Below are 19,356 nucleotides of genomic sequence, written 5' to 3' on the forward strand. Positions count from 1 at the left end.
TTCTGGAGTAGAATTAGAAGGCTACAGGGGCTGGTGGATGGAGGAGTGAGGTTAGACAGGAACCTGGACCATGGAGTGGGAGGCAGGTGGGGCAGCAGCTGAGGATCACCCACCCAGTTCCCCTCCAGGAAGCCTCCCACTGCCCTTCTGACTCCCTTAATCCACCCATCGGGGCCCCTATGAGGATTCAGGTCCCTATGTGTCCCACTACATGGGAAGCACCTGAGAGTGTGGCCCACCCTCACCCTACAGGACCTGAACTGACCTCCACACTGGAGAACAAGAAATGTTTGTGGAGGAGTGAACAAACCATTGATTAACTCTTTATCTATTCATGTGATTAGACTCTGTGCCTTAGAGCCCTGGCCTTGTCTTGATAGAGGGTTTCAGGCTGCTGAGAGCAGAGGTAGAGGGTAGGAGTTAGGATCTAGCCCGGGAAGACGGCTCTGTCCAAGGATTGGGATAGTGTGAAGCCAGGACGGGGTAGAAGTGTCCATGGGCTGTATGTGTGCAGGGGCTGAACACATGAGGTTGGGCACTGAATGTCCAGCTCAGGGCTGGCGTCAGGGGCCAAAACCTGCTCAGATCAGAATGGGGCCTGAGGACACTTCTCAATTCATTATCTCCACCTGGCCCAGGAACTGCATCGGGAAACAATTTGCCATGAACGAGCTGAAGGTGGCCACGGCCCTGACCCTGCTCCGCTTTGAGCTGCTGCCTGATCCCACCAGGATCCCCATCCCCATTGCACGACTTGTGTTGAAATCCAAAAATGGAATCCACCTGCGTCTCAGGAGGCTCCCTAACCCTTGTGAAGACAAGGACCAGCTTTGAGGGCCTCCACCTGCCATCCTGTCTTCCTGACCCCCGCTTCTGTCCCCTTCCTGTCTGCCCATATCCTGTTTTCTATCTGCCCACCTTCCCTTCTTCCCACCTGCCTGCTGTCCCCCAGTCTGCCTGCCCTTCTCTCTCTCACCTTTCTCCAGGCTCCCTACCTGCTTGTATACCTGTCTCCTACCCACCTGTATCTCTTGTTGGGAGAAAAGCTGAGTGTTGGGAGAAGCTGAGGCAGAGCTTGCATGTCTGACATAATGTAAAAGAGTCTTGGATCATGTCCAGGATCCAGGGTCTAAAACCCCTTGTGGCCTTTGGAACACCAAGCTCTGTGCTGAAGGGTGGAAGGCTACCCTGACGCACCATAATCTAAGCCCGGGGCATAAAACCCCTCATGGCTTGGATAGAATCCAGGGCTCGTGGCTCTGGAATGTGTCTGAACTTGCTGCCTCCTTGCTCCTTGCTCTCCCAGGATCAATTGTATCTTGAGTTAAAAGAACCTGCTCTCCATTATCTCAAGTAGCAGAGCAGATGCTAAACCGTCACAGCTGTAAATCATGTGCTTAATGCAACATGCCCTTTCGACCCCCACATTCTCACCACCTGTTTCTTTGTTTGATCACCAATAAATAATCTGCACTTCCAGAGCTTGGGGCCTTCACAGCCTCCATACTTAGCTTTGGCGCCCTGGACCCACTTTCTCTCTCAAACTGTCTTTTCTCACTGCTTTGACTCTGCCGGACTTTGTCACCCCCACGACCTGGTGTTGTGTCCGAACACCCCAACATCGCTGAATCTCCACCCACCTCCCAAACTCCTGCCTGCCCTCCAGACTGTCTGCCCATACACCTGTCTCCTTCTTCCTGCCTGCTTGTCTGTTCCTATATTAGTTTCCTATTACTGCTGTAATAAACTATCACAATCTCAGTGATTTTAAATAACGACTTTTATTCTCTTACAGTTCTGGAGGTCAAAGTCAGATATATGGGTTTCACCGGATTAAAACAAGTTCTGGAGAGGGCCAGACCCCCACCCCCAGAAGGTTTCAGGGAGAGCCCTGCCCCTTGGCTTTTCAGCTCCAGAGCTGCCTTTTTTGCATTCCTTGGTACGGTCCCCTCCTTCCTCTTTAAAGCCAATGGCATCTTCAAATCTCTCTCTCTGTGACTGTCTTCACATCTCTTTCCCTCTTATGAGGACCCTTGTGGTTAGTTACATCAAGCTTATTAAGATAATCAAGGATAATGTCACCACCTCAAGATCCGTTACTTACTCAAAAGTCCATTGTGACATACGCAGTCCCACAATCACAGGTTTCATGAATTAGGATGTGGACAACATGGAGACCCATTGTTCATCCTAGCACAGCCCCTACCGGATTGTCATCCAATGTGTCCATCTAAATCTCTCCTGTATGCTACCTACCTACATACATGATTGTCAGCCAGACAATCCCTCTATCTTCCCTCCTCTCTAGAATAAGGTTCACAAGCTTGCATGCTTTGTCCAGCTTCACATGGAAGGTGATAGGTTTAGAAGAGGAGACACTAAGGCAGGGAGATAAATCCCTACTGAAGAGGGAAAACGGAGATGAGGTGTGCCCATTGGTGCCAGAACCCTAGCAGGGCCTGATTTGATCCATCCCCCTGCACACAGCCTCATACCATGTCTCCCCTGGTGCCCACACCCTCTCCAGCTCCTGAGGCTCCCATGGTAGCTGAGTTTAGACAAACGATATTTATCTAGGAGATCAGAGGGAGAAGCTCACACCTATAGGGAAAAGACTCCAGGCCTCCATTCCATTCAAGATTTAGATTCCAGATGAATCACAGCAAGGCTGAGCTAAGGGCCTGTCTTGCTGTGTTTTGTGTTACTGTAACTGAATACCCAAGGCTGGGTAATTGATCTAGAAAAGAAGTTTATTTTGCTCATGATCTGGTGGCTGAAAAGTTTAAGTTTTGGCAGCTAAATCAGATGAAGGCCTCATGCAGCTTCCACACATGGCAGAAAGCAAAAGGGGAGTGGCACGTGCTGAGATTGCATGGTGACAGAGGAAGCAGGAGAGAGACTAAGGAAGCAAGACTCTGTTTTGATCCCAATGTCTTGGAAACCTGTCCATTCCAGATACAGCAAAACCTCAAGCCTGTGAGGTGGAAGGGGGCACTAATCTCTTCATAAAGGATCTGTCTCCACGATCTAAATATCTCCCACTAGGACCCACCTCCCAACACTACTGTGTTGGGGATCAAGGCTTCAGGAGTTTGGTTAGGAGCATCCCACATCGCAGCTATAGTGAGGCTGCACTGAGCTGAGCAAGAAAGCCTCAAAGGCCTGGTCTGTCATGAGGACCTTGTAAATTCAGCTATCCACAGCCCCAGTGAGGTGTAGAAAGAGACCCCAGCCTAGCAACGTCACCAGGTACCTGTCAACCTTCCTCACATATGGAACCTGCAGGCTTCTCTGGAAGCTCATGGAGTGGGCAGCTGTCCAGTCAGGGGTGGGAGGAGCCCAGGTAGGCAAATGGGTCTGGCTGGTGGAAGAGGCTGTCAGATCCCAAGCAGCTCCTTCCCAACAGCACAACTTCTTGGTTGTCCTCTGCCTCTCTGGCTGGCCACCCTGATGGGGTAGGGGCATCCTCAACCCTGTCCACACTTGGTGACTGCCTGGGTGCTGGTACTGCTGACCCTGGGCCCTGTTCCAGCACCCAGGCCCCATGTACTACCCCTGGGATAGTGTCACTGATTGTCCCAGCCTCTCTTAATGCAGACCTTGCTTCTCTTCCTAAATCTGAACCCAGGTGTTCCTCTCACCTATTGCCCATTCCTAGCCCAGGACCTTGGATGCCATAGAGAGGAATTCCTCTGCCTGAGGTCTGAAAGCTCATTCTGTTACCCTGAAAGAGCTTCTCTTGTAGTTTGTGCCTGCAAATAGGACCTCCCTCCAAGTCCCCTGAGTTCCCCGGTCATTGGATTAATTCAGCCCTGCTCTGAGAACAGGCAGGAAAGAGGAGGGCTGGACAGTCGGTAATCAGCCAGGAGTGGAGGGAGTTGGAAACACTGGGAAAGGAGAATGACCTGGGAACCTCATGGACAGGATGGCCAGCCAGTCACCTGGCATCAGGGGATTTCCAAGGGCTCATGTTGGCCATACTCAAAGACCACAGGACAGTGTGCACTCACTCCCATTACCACCCCTAATACCTGGTTGAAAAGACGAGGGGAAGGGAATCATATAAGTGAAAGTCTCATTGCAATTGGAGAGGTGGAGACCTCAGAGTGATCAAAGAGATAGGGAAGGTGCACAAGGAGGGAGAACCTGAATATCTGTATGTAAAAGAATGATGTTGAAGTTTTACATACATGATATACAAACTAAAAAAAAATGGATAGAAGGATTGAAAGATAGCCCACAGAATGGCAGAATATATTCACAAATCAAATGAGAACATGTAAAGGACTCCAACACAAAACAACAAAATACTATAATCCCATTCAAAAATTCAAAGGACTTCAATAGAAACTTCTGCAAAGAAGATATGCAAGTGATCCATAAGTGCACCTGGAAAGATGCTCAACTTCATTAGTCATTGGGGAAATGCAAATCAAAACCACAGTGAGATACCACTTCATATCCTTTAGAAAGGCTATAATTATTTTTTAATGGAAAATATGAAATTTTGGACAGAATATGGAGAAATTGAAACTCTTATGAATTACTGGTGAATGTAAATTGGCATGGTCAATTTGCAAAACAATTTGTGGTTCCTCAGAAAAATAAAATCACAATTTCCACGGGACCCAGTAATTCCACTTTTGGATGTATACCCAATGGATTTGAAAGCAGGGATTTGAACAGATCCTTGTAAACCAATGTTCACAGCAACATTATTCATAGTAGTTACCAGGTTGAAGAGCCCAAGTGTCCATCAACAGATGAATGGGTTCACAAAATGTGGTATACAGACAATGGAATATTATTCAGTCGTAAAAAGAATGAAGTTCTGATACACACTACAGCAGGAATGATAGTGATAACAGCATGCTAAATAAAATTTGACAGACATAAAAGGAAAAATATCATGTGATTCCACTCTTAAGTAGTAGATTAGGCAAATTCATAGATTAGACAAAGTAGTAGAGAATAACAAGGACTGGGAGAAGGCAGAGTTATCATTTAATGATTACAGAGTTTCTTTAGAGTAATGAAAACCTTTTGGAAATAGGTAGTGATGATGGTTGTAAAACACTGTACGATCTACTGCCAAGGTGGCCAAATAGGAACAGCTCTGGTCTGCAGCTCCCAGTGAGACCGACACAGAAGGTGGGTGATTTCTGCATTTCCAATTGAGGTAGACTGTTCATGTCTTTGGGACTGGTTAGGCAGTCAGTGCAGGCCACAGAGGGTGAGCAGAAGCAGGGTGGGGCACAGCCTCACCGGGGAAATGCAAGGAGTGGGGGGCCTCCATTTCCCAACCAAGGGAAGCCATGAGGGACTGTGCTATCCAGCCCAAATACTACACTTTTCTCATGGCTTTGCAATCTGCAGACCAGGAGATTCCCTCATGTGCCTACACCACCAGGCCCCTGGGTTTCAAGCACAAAACTGTGCAGCTGTTCAGGCAGACACTATGCTAGCTGCAGGAGGTTTTTTTTTTCATACCCTAGTGGTGCCTGGAACCCCAGTGAGACAGAATCATTCACTCCCCTGGAAAGGGGGCTGAAGCCAGGGAACGAAGTGGTCTCGCTCAGTGGGTTCCATTCCCACAAGGCCCAGCAAGCTAAGAACCACTGGCTTGAAATTTTCACTGATAGCACAGCAGTCTGAAGTCAACCTGGGACGATTGAGCTTGGTTGGGGGAGGGGCGTCTGCCATTACTGAGGCTTGAGTAGGCAGTTTTCCCCTGACAGTGCTAAAACGACCTGAAAGTTCGGACTGGGCAAAACTCAACACAGTGAGACAAAGCGGCTGTGGTCAGTCTGCCTCTCTAGAGTCCTCCTCACTGGGCAGGATATCTCTGAAAGAAAGGAAGCAACCCCAGCCAGGAGCTTATAGATAAAATTCCCATCTCACTGTGGGCATAGCTTCAGCAGACTTAAACTTTCCTGCCTGCCGGCTCTGAAGACAGCGGTTGATCCTGACAAGCAGGGTTCTACCAACACAGTGCTTGAGCTCTGCTAAGGGACTGCCTCCTCAAGTGGGTCCCTGATCCCCATGCCTCCTGACTGCCAGAGACCTCCCAACAGGGGTTGACTGACACCTCATACAGGAGAGCTCCGACTGGCATCTGGCGGATGCCAGCTTCATCCTCTGGGATGAAGCTTCCAGAGGAAGGGGCAGGCAGCAATCTTTGCTGTTCTGCAGCCTCCACTGGTGATACTCAGGCAGATAGAGTCCAGAGTGGACTGCTAACAAACTGCAGCAGACCTACAGAAAAGGGGCCTGACTGTTAGAAGAAAAACTAACAAACAGAAAGCAATAACATCAACATCAACAAAAACAACCTTCACACGGAAACCCCATCCAAAGGTCATCAGACTCAAAGATCAAAGTTAGATAAATCCATGAAGATGAGGAAAAACCAGTGCAAAAATGCCAAAAATTCAAAAAACCAGAATGCCTCTTCTCCCCCAAATGATCACAACTCCTCTCCAGCAAGAACACAAAACTGGACAGAGAATGAATTTGATGGATTGACAGAAGTAGGCTTCAGAAGGTGGGTAATAGCAAACTCCTCTGAACTAACAGAGCATGTTCTAACCCAATGCAAGGAGGCTAAGAATCTTGAAAAAGGGTTACAAGAACTGCTAACTAGAATAACCAGTTTAGAGAAGAATATAAATGACCTGATGGAGTTGAAAAACACACCAAAATCACTTTGTGAAGCATATACAAGTATCAGTAGCTGAATGAATCAATCGAAAGGAAGGATAGCAGAGATTGAAGATCATCTTAATGAAATAAAGTATGAAGACAAGATTGGAGAAAAAAGATGGAAAGGAAAAAACAAAGCCTCCAAGAAATATGGGACTATGTGAAAAGAACAAACCTATGATTGATTAGGGTCCCTGAAACTGTTGGGGAGAATAGACCCAAGCTGGAAAATGCACTTCAGGATATTATCCAGGAGAACTTCCCCAACCTAGCAAGACAGGCCAACATTCAAATTCAGGAAATACAGAGAACACCACAAAGATACTCCTTGAGAAGAGCTACCCCAAGACATATAATCATCAGATTTCCAAAGCTGAAATGAAGGAAAAAATGTTAAGGACAGCCAGAGAGAAAAGCCAGGTTACCTACAAAGGAAAGCCCATCAGACTAACAGTGGATCTCTGTACAGAAACCCTACAAGCCAGAAGAGAGTGGGGACCAATATTCAACATTCTTAAAGAAAAGAATTTTCAACCCAGAATTTTATATCCAGCCAAACTAAGCTTCATAAGTGAAGCAGAAATCAAATCCTTTACAAACAAGCAAATGCTGAGGGATTTTGTCACCACCAGGCCTACCTTACAAGAGCTCCTGAAGGAAGCACTAACTATGGAAAGGAGAAAACCAGTACCAGCCACTGCAAAAATACACCAAAATATAAAGACCAATGACACTATGAAAATAATGCATCAACTAAAGTGCAGAATAACCAGCTAGTATCATAATGACAGGATCAAATTGACACATAACAATATTAACCTTAAATGAAAATGGACTAAATGCCCCAATTAAAGGACACAGACTGGCAAATTGGATAAAGAGTCAAGACCCATCAGTATGCTGTATTCAGGAGACCCATCTCACGTCCAAAGAAACATAAAGGCTCAAAATAAAGGGATGGAGGAATATTTACTAAATAAATGGAAAGCAAAAAAAAAGCAGGGGTTGCAATCCTAGTCTCTCATAAAACAGACTTTAAGCCAACAAAGATTAAAAAAAAGACAAAGAAGGACATTACATAATGGCAAAGGGATCGATGCAATGAAAAGAGCTAACTATCCTAAATATACATGCACCCAATACAGGAGCACCCAGATTCATAAAACAAATTCTTGGAGACCTACAAAGAGACTTAGACTCCCACACAATAATAGTGAGAGATTTTAACACCCCACTGCCAATATTAGACATATCAATGAGACAGAAAATTACAAGGATATTCAGGACTTGAACTCAGCTCTGGACCAAGTGGACCTAATAGATATCTACAAAACTCTCCACCCCAAATCAATAGAATATACATTCTGCTCAGCACCACATAGCACTTATTCTAAAATTGACCACATAATTGGAAGTAAAACATTCCTCAGCAAATGCAAAAGAATGGAAATAATAACAAACAGCCTCTCAGACCACAGTGCAATCAAATTAGAACTCAGGATTAAGAAACTCACTCAAAACCACACAACTATATGGAAAGTGAACAACCTGCTCCTGAATGATTGGAGAAAAATTTACTGGGTAAATAATGAAATTAAGGCAGAAGTAACTAAGTTCTTTAAAACCAATAAGAACAAAGAGACAATGTACCAGAATCTCTGGGACACAGCTAAAGCAGTATCTAGAGGGAAATGGATAGCACTAAATGCCCACTAGATAAAGCAAGAAAGATCTAAAATCAACACCCTAACAGCACAATTAAAAGACCTAGAGAAGCAAGAGCAAACAAATTCAAAAGCTAGCAGAAGACAAGAAATAACTAAGATCAGAGTAGACCTGAAGGGGATAGAGACATGAAAAACCCTTCAAAAAATCAATGAATCCAGGAGCTGGTTTTTTGAAAAGATCAACTAAATAGATAGAACATAGCCAGACTAAAAAAAGCCCAGGACCAGATGGATTCACAGCCAAATTCTACCAGAGGTACAAAGCAGATCTGCTACCACTCCTTATGAAACTATCCCAAACAACAGAAAAACAGGGACTCATACTTATCTCATTTTATGAGGCCAGCATCATCCTGATTCCAAAACCTGGCAGAGACACAACAATAACAAAAAAATTTCAGAACAATTATTCCTGATGAACATTTATGTAAAAATCCTCAATAAAATACTGACAAACTGAATCCAGCAGTACATCAAAAAGCTTATCCACCACAATCAAGTCGGCTTCATCCCTGGGATGAGAGGCTAGTTCAACATATGCAAATGAATAAATATAATCCATCACACAAACAGAACCAATGACAAAAACCATATGATTATCTCAATAGATGCAGAAAAGGCCTTTGATAAAATTCAACACCCCTTCATGCTAAAACATCTCAATAAACTAGGCATTGATGGAACATATCTCAAAATAATATGAGCTATTTATGACAAACCCATAGCAAATATCGTACTGAATGGGCAAAAGCTGGAAGCATTCCCTTTGAAAACTAGTACAAGACAAAGATGCCCTCTCTCACCACTCCTATTCAACATAGTATTGGAAGTTCTGGCCAGGGCAATCAGGCACGAGAAAGAAATAAAGTGTATTCAATTAGGAAGAGAGGAAGTCAAATTGTCGCTGTTTGCAGATGACATCATTGTATATTTAGAAAATTCCATTGTCTCAGCCCAAAAACTCCTTAAGCTGATAAACAACTTCAGCAAAGTCTCAGGACACAAAATCAATGTGCAAAAGTCACAAGTATTCCTATACACCAATAATAGACAAGCAGAGAGCCAAATCATAAATAAACTCCCATTCATAATTCCTACAAAGAAAATAAAATACCTAGGAATACAATTTATGAGGGACGTGAAGGACCTCTTCAAGGAGAACTACAAACCACTGCTCAATGAAATAAAAGAGGACACAAACAATTGGAAAAAAATTCCATGCTCATAGATAGGAAGAATCAATATAGTAAAAATGGCCATACTGCCCAAAGTAATTTATAGATTCAATGCTATTCCCATCAAGCTACCATTGACTTTCTTCACAGAATTAGAAAAACCTACATTAAATTTCACATGGAACCAAAAAAGTCCATGTATAGCCAATACAATCATAAGCAAAAAGAACAAAGCTGGAGACATCATGCTACCTTACTTCAAACTATACTACAAGGCTACAGTAAATAAAACAGCATGGTACTGGTACCAAAACAGAGAGATAGACCAAGGAAACAGAACAGAGACCTCAGAAATAACACCACACATCTACAACCACCTGATCTTTGACAAACTTGACAAAAACAAGCAAAGGGGAAGGGATTCCCTATTTAATAAATGATGCTGGGAAAACTGGCTAGCCATATGCAGAAAACTGAAACTGGACCCCTCCCTTACACTGTATACAAAAATTAACTCAAGATGGATTAAAGACTTAAACATAAAACCTAAAACTATAAAAACCCTAGAAGAAAACCTAGGCAATATCATTCAAGTCATCAGCATGGACAAAGTCTTCATGACTAAAACACCAAAAGCAATTTCAACAAAAGCCAAAATTGATAAATGGGATCTAATTAAACTAAAGAGCTTCTGCTCAGCAAAAGAAACTATCATCAGAAAGAACAGGCAACCTACAGAATGGGAGAAAATTTTTGCTATCTATCCATCTAACAAAGGTCTAATATCCAGAATCTACGAGGGACTTAAATTCACAAGAAAAAAAAACCCCATCAAAAAGTTGGTGAAGGATATGAACAGACACTTCTCAAAAGAAGACATTATGCAGCCAACAAACATAGGAAAAAAGCTCACTATCACTGGTCATTAGATAAATGCAAATCAAAACCAAAACGAGATACCATCTCATGCCAGTTAGAATGGCGATCATTAAAAAGTCAGGAAACAACAGATGCTGGAGAGGATGTGGAGAAATAGGAATGCTTTTACACTGTTGGTGGGACTGTAAATTAGTTCAACCATTGTGGAAGACAGTGTGGCGATTCCTCAATCATCTAGAACCAGAAATAAAATTTGACCCAGCAATCCCATTACTGGGCATATACCCAAAGGATTATAAATCATTCTACTATAAAGACACATGCACACATATGTTTATTGTGGCACTGTTCACAATAGCAAAAACTTGAAACCAACCCACATGCCCATCAGTGATAGACTGGATAAAGAAAATGTGGCACATATACACCTGGAATACTATCCAGCCATAAAAAAGGAAGAGTTTACGTCCTTTGCAGGGACATGGATGAAGCTGGAAACCATCATTCTCAGCAAACTAACACAAGAAGAGAAAACCAAACGCTGCACATTCTCATTAATAAGTGGGAGTTTAACAATGAGAATACATAAACACAGGGAGGGAAACATCACACACCGGAACTGGAAGTGGGTGGCTAGGGGAGGGATAGCATTAGGAGAAATACCGAATGTAGATGACGGTTGATGGGTGCAGCAAACCAGCAATACCTACGTAACAAACCTGCAAGTTCTGCATATTTATCCCAGAACTTAAAGTGTGCTAAAAAAAAAAAGTCAGTAATATTTTTACATTTATTCTCTTAAATTTCATGAGTTTTCATTTTTCTACTTTAAAATTTTTTAATCTTTTGTTTTCTGCACCTTGACTATATAGTTACTGAGTGTGGTTGTATTTATATTTACTGAGTTTCTTGAACTATAACTCATTGTTATATTTTTATCACATTTTTGTGAAACATTTAGCCATTACTTCTTAAGAAAAAAACTATACGTGTGTGTGTGTGTATATATATATATATATATATATATATATATATATATATATATATATATATTCTGCTTCAGTATTACTCTCTTCTCTTTTGGAGACTGCAACTACATGTATGTCAGATTATTTGATATTGTCCCATAGGATCCTAGGACTCAGTTAATTTTTTTTTAGTGGAAAACTATTCAATGTTTGCTTTCTGAAAAAATTAATAATATAGATAGGGCATTAGCTACACTAATAGAGAAGAAAAGGGAGAAGATCCAAATAGACACAATTAGAAATAACAAAGACGATGCTACCACTGACCCCACAGAAATAAAAATAACCATCAGAAACTACGATGAACACCTCTATGCACACAAACTAGAAAATATAGAAGAGCAGAACAAATTTCTGGACACATACACCCTCCCTAGACTGAACGAAGAAGAAGTCAAATCCCTAAACAGACCAATAATAAGCTTCAAAATTAAATCAGTAATAAATAGCCTACCAACGCAAGAAAGCCCAGAACCAGATTAATTCATAGCCATATTCTACCAGATATACAAAGAAGAACTGGTAGCATTCCTACTGAAACTATTCCAAATAATTGAGGAGGAGGGACTCTGCTCTAGCTCATTCTATGAGACCAGCATCATCCTGATGCCAAAACCTAGCAGAGACACAACAAAAAAAGAAAACTTCAGACCAATATTCTTGATGAACATTGATGCAAAAATCCTCAACAAAATACTTGCAAACCAAATTCAGCAGCACATCGAAAACCTAATCCATGATGCTCAAGTAGGCTTCATCCCTAGGGTGCAAGGTTGGTTCAACATACACAAATCAATAAATGTGGATCATCACATAAGGTGAACTAAATATAAAAATCACATGATTATCTCAATAGATGCAGAAAAGGATTTTGATAAAATTGGACATCACTTCATGTTAAAAACTCTAAATAAACTATGTATTGAGGAACACACCTCAAAATAATAAGAGCCATCTATGACAAACCCATATTAACATCATAATGAATGAGGAAAAGATGGAAGCATTCCCCTTGAAAACCAGCACAAGACAAGGATGCTCTCTCTCACCACTCCTATTCAACATAGTATTGGAAGTCCTGGCCAAAGCAATCAGGCAAGAGGAAGACATAGTTTGAAGATGACAGATAGCAGGCAGAACTAGCTTGCAGCTCCCACTTGGACAGAACAGTGTGTGAAGACTCACATCATGAACTTTTACTCCAAGAACCACTGCAGGAACATACCGGGAAAGCTAAGAGAATCTACAGACCTTTGAAGTAACTGGATTACTGCTGCAGGCTCCCTGAGAAGCCAAAAACTGTGATTCTGCTTCCTTTCTCAATGAGGAGGCTCGTGGTCTGGAGCAAGTTCTCAGCCCTGGTCACTGGCTGCCTGGAAATAGACTCACTGCAGTTGAGGAGGGCACAGTAGGAGTGAGACTGGCTTTAGGACTACAGGCTGTGTGGAAACAGGATGAGCCCTCTGACTACCAGCTTTCCCCCACTTCCCTGGTGACCTGTATGACTTACCAGAGACAGCCATAATACCTCTGGGAATATAGCTCCACTGGACTGGGAACTACACCCTCATCCCCCACAACAGCTGCAGCAAGCCCCACCCAAGGAAAGGCTGAGCTTAAACAGGCCTACCCTGACCCCACCTTGTGGTCTTTCTCTACCCACCCTGGTAGCCAAAGACAAAGGTCATAATCACTTGGGAGCACTATGGCCCTGCCCACCACCTGAGAAATCTGAATAGATAACCAGGTGTCTCTAAGGCAAGTTTGCATCCTCCCTATAGGACCACAGCTTATGCACTCTTGAAAGTTCCATTTCATGGCTGAAGGCCAACCAACACAAAACCAGTGCACTAAACAAAAACACAACCAAGGACCCTCACAGAGTCCACTTCACCCCCCTGCCACCTCCACTGGAGCAGGCACTGGTATCCACAGCTAAGAAACCTGAAGATGGATCATGTCATAAGATTCTTTACAGACACTCTCCAGTAACAGCCTAGAGCCTCGTAGCTCCGCTGGGTGGCTAGACCTAGAAGAGCAAAAATAATCACTACCTACTCCTGAATAATTTTGGGGTCAACAATGAAATCAAGAGGGAAATTTAAAATCTCTTTAAACTGAACAATAATAGTGACACAACCTATCAAACCCCTAAGATACAGCAAAAGCAGTGCTAAGAGGAAAGTTTATAGTATTAAATGTCTACATCAAAAAGTCAGAAGAGCAAAAATGGACAATCTAAGGTCACACTTCACACAACTGGAGAAAGAATAATCAAAACTCAAACCCAGCAGAAGAAAAGAAATAACAAAGATCAGGGCAGAACTAAATGAAATTGAAACAAAAAAAATACAAAAAATAAATGAAATGAAAAACCTAGTTCTTTGAAGAGATAAATAAAATTGATGAACTATTAGTGAGATTAACCAAGAAAACAAGAAAGAAGATCCAAATAAGCTCAATTAGAAATGAAACGGAAGCTATTACAGCTGATACTAGTGAAATACAAAAGATTATTCAAGACTTCCATGAACGCCTTTACAGGTATAAACTAGAAAACCTAGAGGAGATGGATAAATTTCTGAAAATATGCCACCCTCCTAGGTTAAACCAGGAAGATATAGAATCTCTGAACAGGCCAATAACAAGCAGCGAGATTGAAATTCTAAGTCTTTTTAATGCCAACAAAAAAAAAAGTCCAGGACCAGATGGATTCACAGTTGAATTCTATCACACATTCACATAAGAAGTGGTACCAATTCTATATACATTATTCCATAAGATAGAGAAAGAGAGCATCCTCCCTAAATCACTCTGTGAAGCCAATATCATCCTAATACCAAAACCAGGGAATGACATAAGAAAAAAGAAAACTACAGACCAACATCTTTGATGAACATAGATGCAAAAATCCTCAATCAAATACTAGTGAACTGAATCCAACAGCATATCAAAAAGATAATCCACCATAATCAAGTGGGATGCAGGGGTGGCTTAACATACCCAAGTCAATAAATGTGATACACCACATAAACAGAATTAAAAACAAAATCACATGATCATCTCAACAGCTGCAGAAAAAGCATTTGACAAAATCCAGCATCCCTTTATGATTAAAACTCTCATCGACAAAATTGGCATACCTTAAGGTAATAAAAGCCACACACAACAAACCCACAGCCAACATTATACTGAAAGGGAAAAAGTAGAAAGCATTCTCCTTGAGAACTGGAACAAGAGAAGGATGCCCACTTTCACCTCTTGTATTCAACATAGTACTGGAAGTCCTAGCCAGAGCAATCAGACAAGAGGAAGAAATAAAGGGCATTCAAATCCGTAAAAAGGAGGTCAAACTGTCACTGTTTGCTGATGATATGATCGTATACCTAGAAAGCCCTAAAGACTCATCCAAAAAGCTCCTAGAACTGGTAATTAAATTCGGCAAAGTTTCAGAATGCAAAATTAATATACACAAATAAGTAGCTCTGCTGTACACCAGCAGCAACCAAGCTGAGAATCAAATCAAGAACTCAACCCCTTTCAAAATAGAAAAAAAAAACCTTAGAAATATACTTATCCAAGGATGTGAAAGATGACTATAAGGAAAATTACAAAAGACTACTGAATGAAATAATAGATGACACAATAAATGGAAACACATCCCATGTTCATGGATGGGTAGAATCAATGTTGCAAAAGTGACCATACTGCCAAAAGCAATCTACAAATTCAATGTGATTCTCATCAAAATACCACCACCATTCTTCACAGAACTAGAAAAATAACCCTAAAATTCATATGGAACCAAAAAAGGCCCCACATAGCCAAAGCAAGACTAAGCAAAAAGAACAAATCTAGAGGCATCACATTACCAACTTCAAACTATACTATACTATAAGGCTGTAGTCACCAAAACACCAAGGTACTGGTATAAAAATAGGCACATAGACTAATGGAACAGAATAAAGAACCCAGAAAAAAACCCAAATGCTTACAGCCAACTGATCTTCAACAAAGCAAACAAAAACATAAAGTGGGAAAAGGATACCCTATTCTACAAATGATGCTGGGATAATTGGCAAGCCACATGTAAAAGAATGAAACTGGATCCTCATCTCTCACCTTAAACAAAAATCAACTCAAGATGGATCAAAGACTTAAATCCAAGACCTGAAACCGTAAAGATTCTAGAAGATAACATCAGAAAAACCCTTCCAGACATTGGCTTAGGCAACGACTTTATGACCAAGAACCCAAAAGCAAATGCAACAAAAAGACAAATAGGTGGGATTTAATTAAACTAAAAAGCTTCTGCACAGCAAAAGAAATAATCAACAGAGTTAACAGACAATCCACAGAGTGAGAGAATATCTTCACAATCTATATATATCCAACAAAGGACTAATATCCAGAATCTACAAATAACTAAAACAAACCAGCAGGAAAAAAATCCCATCAAAAAGGGATATAAGGAATGAATAGACAGTTCTCAAAAGAAGATATACAAATGGTCAACAAGCATATGGAAAAATACTCAACATCACTAATTATCAGGGAAATGCAAATCAAGTGCACAATGCCATATGCATTGCACAATGCAAGAATGAACATAATCAAAAAAATCAAAAATAATAAATGTTGGTGTGGATGTGGTGAAAAGGGAACACTTTTGCACTGTTGGCAGGAATGTAAGCTAGCGCAACCACTATGGAAAACAATGTGGAGATTCCTTAAAGAACTAACAGTAGATCTACCGTTTGATCCCGCAATCCCACTACTAAGTATCTACCCAGAGGAAAAGAAGTCATGATACAAAAAAGATACTTGCACATGTCTGTTTATAGCAGTACAATTTGCAATTGCAAAACTATGGAATCAGCCAAATGCCCATCAGTCAACAAGTGGATAAAGAAAATGTGGTGTTTGTGTGTGTGTGTATGCATATACCGTGTGATATATACGTATATATATGTGTGTATATATAATGTATGTGTGTGTGTATATATACCATGTGATATATATGTATATAATGTATGTGTGTATATATACCATGTGATATATATATACACACACATATATTAATAGGATAGATTATATATATACACACACACACACACACACACACTATGGAATACTATTCAGCCATAGAAGGAACAAAATAATGGCACTTGCAGCAACCTGGATGGAATTGGAGACTATTATTCTAAGTGAAGGAACTCAGGAATGGAAAATCAAACATCATATGTTCTCACTCATGTTGGGAGCTGAGCTATGAGGATGCAAAAAGGCACAATAATGATACATTGGACTTTGGGGACTTGGGGGAAAGGATGGGGGGTGAAGGGATAAAAGACTACACATTGAGTACAGTGCACACTACCTGAGTGGTGGGTGCACCAAAATCTCAGAAATCACCACTAAAGAATTTATTCACATAACCAAACACCACCTATTCCCCCAAAAAACCTATTGAAATAAAAAAAAGGTTTTTTAAGAAATAAAAGGCATCTGTGATGATTAATACTGAGTGTCAACTTGATTGGATTGAAGGATGCAAAGTATTGTTCCTGGGTGTGTCTGTGAGGGCGTTGCCAAAGAAGATTAAAATTTGAGTCGGTGGACTGGGAAAGGCAGACCCATTCTCAATCTGGGTGGGCAGAATCTAATCAGCTGCCAGCATGGTCAGAATAAAAGCAGGCAGAAGAATGTGAAAAAGACTAGATTGGCTTAGCCTCCCAGCCTACATCTTTCTCCTGGGTGTGACACTTCCTGCCCTCAAACACTGGACTCCAAGTTCTTCAGCTTTGGTACTCAGACTAGCTTCCTTGTGCCTCTACTTGCAGACGGCATATTGTGAGACCTCATCCTGTGATCATGTGGGTCAATACTCCTTAATAAACTCCCCTTTATGTATACATCTATCCTATTAATTCTGTCCCTCTAGAGAACCCTGACTAATACAGTATCCAAATAAGAAGAGAGGAAGTCAAACTATTCCTGTGTGCATACAACATGATTCCATGTCTAGAAATTCCCATAGTCTCTGCCAAAAATTCCTTCAGCTGATAAACAATGTCAGTAAAGTTTCTGAATACAAAATAAACATACAAAAATCACTAGTGTTCCTATACACCAACAAGTGCCAAGCTCGTCAAGGGAATCAGAATTAATGAGACCAGTATGAATGATGATTCCTTTAGCAGAGGTGGATGCCCTACCTAACACCAAGCCCACTGAACCTTGAGGTAAAGGGCCAGTGATCCCCCATGGGGACAATTAAAGGCAAAGAATTCGGTAGTAAATTTAGAGGAATGGTACCACAGAGATCAACCACCCTGCCCCCTATTGTGGAGGTGGGCAAACATTGTACTGAGACAGAAGAAGAGGCTGGGACCCATTTGGGTTGGTTGTAGGTAAATTTGTTTGTGCTGGGGGCTGTGTTAGGACCACTTGAAGTGGAAACACAATGCTGGTCTGAGTCTGAGGTGTCCCATTTGATATTGGGGCCTGGGATTGGCCCCACTTCCCATTTCCTTGGTTCTGTGGCACGGGGTTTCCATCTATATCATACTTAGAGTGGCAAGTACTTGCCCAATGTTTACCTTTGCGACAACGTGAGCAAACAGTAGCAGCAGCATTTGGCCTTGTTTGTTGAACTGGCTTGGCCGCTTTTAAGTTTTTAACAGTGCAATTTTTTCAAGTATGACCAAGTTGACTGCAATTATAGCAGGCTCCAAGAAAAGAATCAGTGGAGCCAGTTTGATTGCTGTCCTTCACGGCCCGTGCCCACAGAATAGCTTTGTGGGTCTCTGATCCAGTGCTTTCATAAGCTTTAATATATGCAGGCAACACCTCATGATCAGGTAAATTTTGTCATTGGATGGAACACATGGCCATTTTACACTCATGATTTATATTCTCAAAAGCTAACATAGGAAGGAGAATACCTTGAGCATACTCATCAGAGACAGATTTTTCAACAGCATCTTGTAATTTAGCTAAAAAATCAGGGTATAATTCACTGTGATCTTGTTTAACAGTAGTAAAAGAAACAGGAACTTGGCCTGGGGAGTGTAATTTATCCCAAGCGCTCATACACACCTTTGTTATTTGTTCCATGGTAAGAGAATCAAAGCCTAATTGGGCATAAGTATCAGAGAAATTATGGGAGCCTGTGAGCTGAGCCTGAGTAATTAGAATGACATCAGCCTGATTTAGCTGAGCCTCCAGACAGGCCTCCTCTGACCACCAGGTATGGAATTGTAAATGCTGAGATGGGGTTAGAACGGCTTTTGCCAAAAGGTACCAGTCTAAAGGAAGCAAAACAACGTCAGTACAAAATACCAATTTAACATATGGAGAAGTAGGACCATACTGAGTACAAGCATCCTTGAATTCTTTTAAAAAGGTAAGATTGAGCAGTGCATGATGCATTTGGATGCCTTGAGCATTAGGAAGGTCTAGCATGACCGGATAAGCCCACACATCTAATCCACTTGTTTCTTTGTTTTGGCATAATAAGCATTGCATGGAAGTTTCAAGAGTAGGCACCTGAGATGGGGTTGGCATAGAAGTGACAGGAAAAGCATGTGTAGATAAGGGAAACTAAGGTTGAGGAGGTTGGACTGGAATGAGAGCATGAGAAAGGGGCATTGGGGGAGCAGAAGAAGCAGAAGTACACTGGTGATTACTGGCATCCATGTGTGAAGAAGGGTACAGAGAAGCAGGCTGAGTGGATGGCAAAGTGACCAGTTGAGAAACCAAAACAACAGGAGGGTGAGCGGCTGAAGCGTATGGGGGAGGGCCTGCAGAATTATAGGTAAACTGTAGTTTGGTCCCAGAGCC

General features: G+C 41.7%; 1 protein-coding gene across 1 annotated transcript in view; it reads left to right on the plus strand.

Moving 5' to 3' along the window:
• CYP4A11 (cytochrome P450 family 4 subfamily A member 11) overlaps positions 1-1,755 on the plus strand; it is a 94,388-nt gene extending 92,633 nt beyond the window's left edge. Inside the window, exon 12 of the mRNA XM_055093318.2 lies at positions 639-1,755. Coding sequence (XP_054949293.1) covers positions 639-834 — 196 coding nt within the window. The 3' untranslated portion in view covers positions 835-1,755. The remainder of the gene's footprint in view (positions 1-638) is intronic.
• The last annotated feature ends 17,601 nt before the right edge of the window (positions 1,756-19,356 follow it).

This window comes from Pan paniscus, chromosome 1 (assembly GCF_029289425.2).
Source record: "Pan paniscus chromosome 1, NHGRI_mPanPan1-v2.0_pri, whole genome shotgun sequence".
NCBI classification, from domain to species: Eukaryota; Metazoa; Chordata; class Mammalia; order Primates; family Hominidae; genus Pan; species Pan paniscus.